This window comes from Schistocerca cancellata, chromosome 1, assembly GCF_023864275.1.
Source record: "Schistocerca cancellata isolate TAMUIC-IGC-003103 chromosome 1, iqSchCanc2.1, whole genome shotgun sequence".
NCBI classification, from domain to species: domain Eukaryota; kingdom Metazoa; phylum Arthropoda; class Insecta; order Orthoptera; family Acrididae; genus Schistocerca; species Schistocerca cancellata.
The window spans coordinates 174,799,717-174,810,857 of record NC_064626.1 but is presented as its reverse complement, the minus strand read 5'-3'; the positions used below and the strand labels follow the sequence as shown (position 1 = coordinate 174,810,857).

Genomic DNA, 11,141 nt, shown 5'->3' with positions numbered 1-11,141 from the left:
TGCACTGATGGATAGTATTCTCATGTGGTCACTATGCCCCTCTTCCCCTCGCAATTCCCTCATATATTTACAGTGTTTTTAATAAGAAATATGGCAAAGTTTGTGACTGTTTGGATAAAGAAGATTATAATTCTTGTAGTATGAAACAAACTCTGAAGTGCAATGTGTGTTTACTCTCAGACAGTCACGGAAGAAATCTCGCGGGAATCCTAAATGACACGAGCAATCATCTTCAAGTGAGTAGTGTTGTGAAACCCAGCACGAAAACAAAAAACGTTACAGAAGACGCCGACATAAAAGGAAAAATGCTGCATAGCAACGACTTTATATTTTGTGTAAGTGGTGCAAATGACGTGGGAAGCAGAAAGAGCGCGGAAAGAAACATCACCAGTGGACAGAAACAATAACAGACTTTCCAAATAAACATGGAACTACATCACCAGACAACATGTGACAGTGTTCCACCAATCGAAACTTATATGAATCATGTAGCGTTCTGCCGACCTGGCTTTATAAGCACGGTTAGACCATCAGACTAGCAGTGTTTACCAACCGCTAGGAACAGCTACGGCCAAGACGTATGCCGGCCCCAGCATTGTATTCACTCGCCGTAGCACTGTAGTAGCACACTGTATTTTTTAGTGTAGATTTTGGTCAGTATTTTCTTCCATTGTCTTGTTTCCTTATCTGGTTTGCCACCACAAGAGTTGTGAGGTTTTTTTCTGTTTGTTCTTGTGTTTAACACTTAGTGTATGACAAGAAGGCGTTTTTCTTTAATTATAATAAAGTGTGTTCACACTGACTATTAGTTCTTTCCTGCCGACCGCAGGACACTGCCACTACCACTTATGAATCAGGCTAAGGTATGGAAATAACATTACTACAACATTACCATAGTTTTACATGATTTTACTTGGGAAAGAAGCTACATATTTTACACTTTCATACAATTACCAGATTATATTCCACCTAAAATGTTGGATAATGTAGTTCTTAATGAATCAGATAATACTACAAATCTATTACCAACTGTAGAAAGACCATGCATGAGAAGATATACTTCTCATTAGGATGGATCAAATTTTATAAGGAATCATTGCTGCCTGAAATCATCTTAGTAAGTTTGTGACTAACAGAAGTGATTGGCAGTAGCAGTCCTTTTACCACTTCTATTTCCCCCTGAATCAATGATAAAGGCAGAAGCCAACAAGTCTGCAAAATCCATTTTAGATTAAATAACTCTCAAGCATCCATTTTAGATTAAATAACTCTCAAGCACCTAAACCACATAGACTGAGACAAAACTTTATAAACTGTGTTTGTTCTTCACTGTTATATCCAACATATGCCAAGTAAAAGAAGTAAATAAAAAGACTGTGTAGTTGCTGGTTTACAATAACTTTGTCACCCCTCTGTTTCCAGTTTCAGATTTGGCTAGGAATATATTTTTTGCAACTCTCTCTCTTGATTGCATGTAAGTAGTAATCCATCGTACATCCCAAGAAATGAAACTAGCCACAATCACCTGCATAAAATAAGACTCTCTCTGAACCATTTACTTTTCTAGTATCATTTTTACACGAGGAAAACTCATACAATTGCCAAAAGTGTTTGTAGTTTTAGAGAAAGTGTCATTTTCAGTGCAGATATAGAAAACAAACCTGACAAATTTCGCATAAAACTGTTTATCCCATGTGATTCAACAACAGGATATGTTTTGCACACTAAATTTTACACATATAAATGGCAAGGGTTTCATGGGTAACAAAAATTTAATTTTCAATATTTAAGGGGACTTGTATGTGAATAACTGTCAATACAATCGATTTTTACACTTTTGTCTTAAGAAATTCTCTGTTGTTTTCTGAACTAGAAAAAATTTACTTTCAGGAAAATGGAGCACAGAAAGCACCAAAATTAAAGGAATTTAAAAGTGGCAGCACGCATCACAACATTCCCATGGCACACAGTCAGCTCTGTTAAAAATAAAGTTTTGCTCCCATTTGTTTCTTTTCTTTTTAGTCCCTTAAGTTGGCTAACCTGTGAAAGCTTTACAGTTAGTTTTTGTTTCTACCGAGAGTTTAGTCGGTTTTCTGTTTTTTTGGTGCAAATATTTTGTTTACAGCGAAGTAATTGTATGCAATAGGAAGAATTAAGAAGTTCGGTATTAAACAATGAAAATTTTATGGAAATCGGTTCACCAAACAGATTAGCTCTGCTAATACTGAAATACAATGTGATACAACACTTAAATCAGTTTCAACTACTCCCAGCTTCAACTACTCCAAGTCTTCAAAGTTAAAACTGAAATATTTGGACAATGTGCTTGGCAATATTAATGCTGATAATATAGAGACGCCAACTACTGATTCAGGTTGTGTTATTGTTGAACTCTCTGCTTTATCTGAACTAATAAATAAAGCTTTGCAGTGTAAGGAATGTGGCAATAGTGGTGTGAAGGTAGTTGAGGAGATACGTGCTAGAAGAGGTTGTGCATCAAAATTAAGAATTGTTTGTAATTTTTGTGATTTAAGTAAATGCAGCTATACTTGTGGCATAACTAAACAGAGAGTGTATAACACAAATATTAAACTTTATTATGCTATGAGGTGTAGAGGCAAAGAATACAGAAGTACAGAAATTTTCTGTGCTCTTATGGACTTACCTCCCCCTACAAAGTTTGACAGGTACAATAAAATTATTCTACAGGCTTTGGAAGAAGTAGCAAATGATAGTATGAAAAATGCTGTTCAGGAAAGTGTAGACATGAATGGCAGCAATACATGTATGTCTGCACCTCTGGATGCATCCTGGGAGCGAAGAGGCCATAGTTCCCTAAAAGGTACCTCCTTGGACAATGGTAAAGTAATGTGGAATATATTACCAAGTACTGTCATGGCTGTACTAGTGGAACTGGAAATCATAAATGTTTGATTAATTTTAGTGGTTATAGTGGAGGGATGGAATCTGAAGATGTTGTGAAGATATTTCTCACGTCAGTGGAGAAATATGGTGTGATGTATACATCTTAACTAGGAGATGGAGACTCTAAAGGATACCAAGGAGTTTGTGAATTCAAACCTTATGCTGACATAAAAATTGAAAATATGGAATGTGTTGGCATGTCCATAATAGTTTAGGTACAAGATCGAGGAACCTGAAGAGCAATTTGAAGGGAAAGAAATTAATTGATGGTAAGTGCATTAGTGGACGTAGTGAGCTTACAGACAAAGAAATAGACAGGTTGCAGCATTATTATGGACAAGCCAAATGACAAAATAAAATGACCTTGAGGGAATGAAAAAGACAGTATGGGTTACCTTCTTTCATAAATTCTCCACAGATGACAACCCATGTCATGCACTCTGCCCCACCTGGCAGTGATTCATGGTGTGGCTACCAGAGGGCTGTTACTCAAGATGAGACCTACAGCGATAAACATTCTTTGCCATTTGCTGTAATGGAAGTTATAAAACCTATATATGGGGATCTTAGTGACACAAGATTATTAGAGAAATGTTTACATGATAGGACTCAAAATCCAAATGAAATTTTCAACAACTGTATATGGAAACAGACACCAAAAACTGTTCTACTAGGACTACATACTTTGAAAATAGGTAAGCTAGATGCTGTTCTATATTTCAATGACGGTGCAGTATCAAAGCTTAATGTTGTGGAACTGATGGGAGTGTCTTGTGGACTAATTGTGCAGTGTCAAGGCACAATGTTGTGGAACTGCTGAGAGCACCGGATGGACTAAATATGCATAGAGCTCTTATTAGCCACTGACCGAAGGAGGCTCTTTGACGCAGAAAAATCAGTGTTGGCAGCCACTAAACAAGCAAGAATAAGAAGAAAAAGTGTGAAAAAGCGAAGGGAGGAAGAGCAACACAGGAAACAAGATGAATATGGACCTGGGACGCATTAGTGCCATGCAAATATAATAGAAAAAGCAACTTTTAACTTCAACTTGAATTTCCTGGGAGTTAAATTATTTCATGTTATGATTCACTTTGGCTAAAAACTATCAAATATAGAGAGCTGAAATTTTGTATACTGTCTTAAAACATTCTTAACTAAAAAGTAGACTGTCCTTATGACTTAACTTTGAAAATAAAATGCTTTTTTGAAGAAAAACCCTGAATTCATTTCCAAAATTTTTGATAATCATACTTAAAATTTTTTGTACCACAATTTATGACAGCACCACCTTTTCAATAGTCTGCTTTAAAGGTAATAGTGTAAAGAACTTACAGGAAAAAATAAACCTTCTATTTTGTTTGCATTTTGAATAATGTGTACATATTAGGTACATAAATAATTAGCAAGGTTTATTTCACTTGCAACAAAAAAATACAATTAAAAAAAATTGTGAGAGCTTAAGCTGTGGTTCATACATAAAAATGATGTGAAAAGATGTTTTGAAAGTGGTAAGCATTATATACGCTAACAAATCTTATTCTTTGAGTTACATGGCTTAGAAAACTGACAATTTTTTCAAGGTTTCCCCTGGTATTCACGGGCCAGTCCCCTTAATATAATTACTGACCAAATTTAAAATGCTGTCACAATCTGCTCACTATGAGGTATAATCCTGCCTTAAAGGTTCAACACATTAACACAAGTATTAAAATTAAAAGCTGCGCATATATCTTGAGGCAGCGTAACTTGTGGCGTGCAAATTACCCTGATTATATTCATTCAGTATTTGAGAATTTGTTGACTTAGCAACTTCCAAAAATCTTTATAGGTAATTTCAAACTTAGTCAAAACTTTTTTTTATTTGATATGAACATAAATTAAAGAAAAGATAAAAGGTTTATCACTTGCTACATTTTTCTCTGTTCACACAGTCAAATTTCAGCATCGGGCATGACATTTTAATTTATTATATTTTCAGTACTAATCCTATTCACAACTGATTTTGTTGACAGTATCCACATAAACTACTCAATTTACCTGCAAAATTATATCACTGTACAGCAATTTGTATAAAAAATATGAGGTCATAAACAATGAGATGCTTGAAAAACTACAATGTCATCAGCCATACACATTTTACATGCTCAATGTCAAATGTTTAACACGTTAAAACCATACTTCAAGTATTCATAAGTTTGAAGCTGTTTTATACATTAGATTTTGAGTCTGAAGAAGCAGGGGGGTACATTACCCATTGAAGAGAAGGCAAACAAAACGGAAGAAGAAATTGTTTTTCTGCCTTTTTATAATGGTATCTGTGAATGCTTTCATCTTGTATCAAATAACAAGAAATAATCAGGACACAGGTTGCCATACAAAAAAATTTCTTTATAGCTATGGGAGGAGTTTCCAAGCAAAGTAAGAACACAACAACAGGTAGTAACTTCCAAAATGTGTCTTGCAAAAAGGCTGTATGATGGCAGAATTTCTTTCATGGATGTGAAGACACACCCACAAATGTGCAAAGCTCATAAAGGGTGGTGCAGGGAAATGGGAAATTACTCGTCACCACCGTAATACAGGCAGTTGTTCAGAAATAATGAGAAACAGTTGTGAATGCGATTCAATTAGTAATCTTGCAGCACGGAGGTGGTACAGAATGTGCTGTCGCTGTTAGAGCCTTTCACAAGCAGGGCAATAGTGTGACTGCTGCACAAAAGGTATCTTGAGAGCATTACCAGCTAGCTCATGGTTTCATCCCACCTGCTCATGCGAATACAATGTGGTGGCTTAATTTTGAAGAAACTGGTTCAGCCTTGAAAACATAGCCTTCAGGCAGTGTTCAAATGGTATATACTCAGAGAACATTGCAGCCTTTCAAGTTTCCACCATGAAGAGCCCTCAATGCTCCATTTGACAACATGCATCAGCACTAGAGACTGGGCAACAAAGCATACAAAGAATATTGCACGACTTAACATACCATCCTTATACATTACAGATTGTGCAACAACTAAATCCCTGATAATCTGTGTCACATAGGAAGTTTAGCGAAAAGGTGTAGGTTAAAATGGATGAGGATGTCAATTTCATTAACAACATATCGACATCAGCTAAAGCCTACTTCCATCTTAAAAGATGTGTTAACAAACAAAACTTCCATTAATGAGCACAGGAAAATCCTTACGGGTTTCACAGGCATCCATTACACATTTCCAAGTTACAGCATGGTGTACCATGTAATATGGTGGTGTTACTGGCCCTTGATTTTGTAATCATGAGGGTGGTATTGCAACAACAGTAACATCTGCTTGGTGTGTTCATGTGAAGAAAAAAACCATTGCTAGTCCCAAAACAAGCTAGACTGAGCATTCTGGAGTATCCATAGCAGGTTATTACAATATGAAAACCAAAAGGGAGTAAATCTTTCTGACATCTTCTTTAAGAAGTAAAGAGACAGTTTGTGACACTCTGTAGTGAAAACGTAAGTAGTATACTGTTTACATCCACTTTCATCAAATCTGTGTTTAGTCTTGAAAATTATGTTACTTCAAAATCTCCCCTTTCTCTGTGTCACCCTGCACACGAAGAGGCCAATGTTGAGGTGTCCCGATTGTGATATTGTACCATGAAAAGCTAAATTATTGTTACATTTATGAACAAGCATTTACACAAATTATTTTCAACTGAAATTTTATTTTAATTTAAATACAAGAGTTGGACAAACACATGGAAACACCAAGACACATGCGTGCTTTAACGTAAAAGCAGTGGCTAGCCAAGCTTGCAGGTTGCACTGTTGTATTTGACCATGAAGAGTGCCTGTACATTGCAAGTGTAATTCATGGCCAGAACAATGTTCTGTGTAGTTGCGAGTGTATTATATTGGGGCTAAGTGAATTTGAATGTGGGCAAGTTGTTGGTGCTTCTGCAACCAATGGAGCTGACATGTTTTGTGTTTCAAGGGTCACCATAGCGAAAATTTATGCTGCACGCATGGGAAGTGGAAAAAAGTCATCTGCTAAGTTACAATGCGGGTGAAAGAGTGTATTGAGCGATTGTAACAAATAGTCACTGGAGAGAATTGTGACAAAAAATAAGAGGACAACAGCTGCAAAAGTACTGCAGAACCAAATATTGCAATCGCAAAAACCTGTCGGCGCAAAAATGTGAAGGGAGTTCCATAAGCAGGGAATTTCAGGACAAACTGAAATGCCAAAACCACTCATCAGTGATGCAAATGCCCATAGCACAAAAAAAGTGATGCTGAAGCCATAAAATGTGGACTGTGGGGCACTGGAAGAAAGTCACTTGGTCGTATGAGTCTTTTTTGGCACTGTTTCCAACTTCTGGTGAAATTTAACCCCAAGAGTGAAAGATGGCGGGGGTTCAGCGATGATATGGGCAGCCATAGTGTGTTGTTCCATGGGCCCCCTGATTACTGTGCAAGGTTGCATTACTGCCAAGGGTTATGTGGACATTTTGGTGAATCAGGCCCACCCCTTGTTATAATGTTTGTTTCCCAGTGAGGATGATTCTATGTTCCAATAGGATTGGGCCTCTGTTCGCACAGCTTGCATTGTCCAGGACTGGCTTTGTGAGCATGAAAATGAACTGTCACAACTCCTCTGGTCGCAACACTTGATCAGATCTCAATATAATTGAGGCTTTGTAACCTACTTTGGAGAAAAGGATGTATGATCACTATCCACCTCCATGACTGGTAACTCAACTTGCCACTATTTTGCAGGAATAATGCCCTTAAAAACCATACGGGTCTGTACTTATCCATTCTGAGATAACTGGAAGGTGTTTTGAAAGCCAATGGGTTTCCTACACCATAATAGGCATGTACTGATTTTTTTGTGTTTCCATGTTTTTGTGCAACTTCTGTACAGTTCATGTGCTAAATTGAAAGCAAGTGTATTTTACTTTTATTTAGTTTAAAGAAGAATTTTTGTATTTCAAAAATGTGTTTTCTCTTTGCAAATAATACTTAAAGGATGGTAAAAATATCTGGAATTCTGTCACATACAGACTACAAAGGGGACAGAAACTAAAATATTAACTACATGTAAATATTTACTTTGGTCATTAGCAATTTCTCAGACATTATCAGCTCTCTTGAGGACAAGTGGATGCTCTTTATTTGTCTGAATATATTTCATGAATTGCTATAACACTGTAGTACAGAAACAAGGCATTGAGAAACATAAGGATCAAATTGGTGTCCAGTCAATATCTACATGTTGGAATTTATTAGGGGAAGCTCTGAAAATAAAATGCAGTGAGGGCAAGAATTTTTACAAGCCCTACTCGAAAAATGTTCTGGAATACAATAATAACCAAACTACAACTATTAGTTGCTGCTGCACTACAGTCAAGTCATGCTTTCAAAATACAATTATCAAATCAAATATCTGAAAGGCCTTAAGCAGCCTTGGCAGGATTCCACATACTTTAAAACTGGATAGCTTTGCTGTTGTGAAACAAGGCAAGTAGAGAGAAATTGATAAGCCAAATTAATAATGAACCAAATGTTATTTCACATTTAGAATACTCAACTGTTGATGAGTAAAGTATAAGTACAATGTGGGCAATCTTTCGCCTGCAGTGACATATGTCAACCTAAAATCAAAATTAGTGTACATACATTTTCAATAGATTATTCGTAATATTTATAAAACTTTCTTACATTATAATAATACTGGATATGTTATTTCATTGATACCATACAATATAAATTCACCACATTACGACATGGAAACAGTCAAGTCATGAAAATTAGGAACTGATCAGAAAAAAAAAAAATTATAGGATTAACTTTGTACATAACCTAGAATTTTCACTTTGTACTTAGTCATTACTTTATTAATAGCAGTTGGTGAATTGCAGTATATAACTCAAAGGAAATATAGTTCCCTCAAATGAACAAATGATATAATCTGACAGTATTTCCTTTATTTTTTATTTTATGTTTTTTTCTCATTTAGTTAATCTACTGTTTAATGCACTGATTTGTTTGGTTCTTGCATGACTGGAGAAAAATAAAAAAAGAGTGAAAGAAAAAGAAATACTCTAACTGTAGGTGTTCTGAATTGTGCTCATTAAAAATGTTATTGGACCCTGTATTCTTCCATGACACAAATACATGAAAACACAGAAATTTTGAACAGAGAATTATAAATTATACAGTGTATCCAATGTAATCTTGCAAATGGGGCATGGAGGAGTAGTATTAATACTGGAGTCGATAGCTCATGCAGGCAGAATGCTTTATAAAATTTATACAGTAATAATACATTGTTAAAAAAGAGAAAAATACTGAAACTGAAGGATGTCACAAAAACATGATACCTTCAAATGACCAGAATGCATTTACAAATAGTAATCATATGGGCATTTTCAACATAAAAATGATGTTACGATATTATTGCTACCTGGTTCTTACAAAAAAACTGGTGCAGTTTAAAAGAACTCATGCTATATCATGGTGCATGTAAAGAAAATAAATTTATAATCTTCTCTAAACATATGAAAATCGGCAAGACTTAAATCCATTTGATATTCTTCTATATGTCTTAGCAACCAGAGATAATGAGAGATTGAAAATTATTAATAATAGCAGCAGTATGTAAGATATGATGTGATAAAAACGATATGGTAGCCAAAGCACGGTGTAAAGAACAGTATTATCTGTGAGATCTGCAAATGGAAAAAAGAATCTAATATAGAAATTATAGTAAATACATTTAAAAAAGTTATATTAATATGCACTACAATTACAGCTAATATAAGTTACAAAACAATTTTTTCTGTCACTGTGTAGGTAATACAGCTGAATATCAGCACCCATGAAATACAAAAAAATTAAGCTCATACGTCAATTTAACTCTGACAGATTACACAAGAAATTACTAATACCACTAAACTATTCATGATTTACTGAATATGAAATAATAAAGGCACGTGTATCTCATGCATATCAGAGAGAACGGAAACTTATAATGTCTGCTCCCTTATTATAAACATTCTGTATGGTAAAATGAAAATTTCCACAAGCTAGTTTAATGTGGCTGGCATGAAAATATGCAGGTGGAAGGTTCATTCCACCTTCGTACAGTGTTGCAAGCCTGTAACAATTTTAACTTCACTTCTAATGATGAACTTATAACCTGCTTATTTTGTTATTACAATTTAAAAAAGAAATGGCTTTGATTACAAATGTTATGAGAACATTACTTTTTTACTTCAGCCAGGCCAAAACATCATAATGTCTCATAAAATGAAGCTAAAAAAATTAAGAGACATTCTGAAGGTTTTTATTTTACCTTCAGTAGTTATCAAGACATACAAAATGTAACAGAACATGATGTAAGAAAATAGAATACGAAGAGTTTTCTTGACAGTTTTTGAATATGTTGGTTAAATTGTCATCACTAACTCACTTATCTTCGTGTTAAAGAAGAAAGTTACTCTAAAAGCATTGAATTTATTTTTAGAATCTCAGACAGCATCTTTAATCTACTTCTTAGCCACATTTGTTTCTAACTGCGCAGACTCTTGACATTAAGCAGTAACACTCTGTCAGGCTTTGTAAAGTACACAAAGATTTTCCAATTAAAAACAAGCACTCAATCGAGAAAAAAATGAAGAAGAAAAAAAAAAAGCACAGAGGCAAATTTCAAAAGTATAAGGCAAAGGACAACACAGTAATGCAAATGCAAATATTAACATATTCAAGACAGGTCTTTAGCAAAGACTGCCATTTTTTAAATGGCAGTTACTGGTGAGTAAACTAATTTCTACCATTTGTAACACATTTATCATGTACTGACTGGGGGAAAATTAATATAAAATTGCAATGCCAAGAAGGAACTGTGTGACATAGACGAAAGTAGGTAGGCATGTTTCTACATCAAAAGATGATGTCTATTCAAATTTAGCGTCAGTCGCATAAGAGTGGCATTAGTAATGCCACTATGAGGATGCAAATCAGGTTTGATTTAAATACACGCTGTAACAGTCATGGGCATCAGTTATCTTTGAGACTGGATGTGGTGAGTTGATATTAGTTAAGGTGACAATGACACCGTTGTTAACATCTGATTGAGTTTGAACGAGGTTGTGTAATAGGGCTAAGGGAAGCTGGATGTTCCTTCCGCAATACTGCAGAAAGACTTGGCAGGAATGTAGCCACTATACATGGCTGCTGG

The 11,141-nt window shown here is 35.2% G+C and overlaps 1 protein-coding gene across 1 annotated transcript in view; it reads right to left on the bottom strand.

Moving 5' to 3' along the window:
- Positions 1-4,372: 4,372 nt before the first annotated feature.
- Positions 4,373-11,141, bottom strand: part of LOC126168219 (uncharacterized) — a 126,850-nt gene continuing 120,081 nt past the window's right edge. The window contains exon 7 of the mRNA XM_049920539.1: positions 4,373-9,630. Within this exon, the coding sequence (XP_049776496.1) occupies positions 9,452-9,630 (179 nt within the window). The 3' untranslated portion in view covers positions 4,373-9,451. The remainder of the gene's footprint in view (positions 9,631-11,141) is intronic.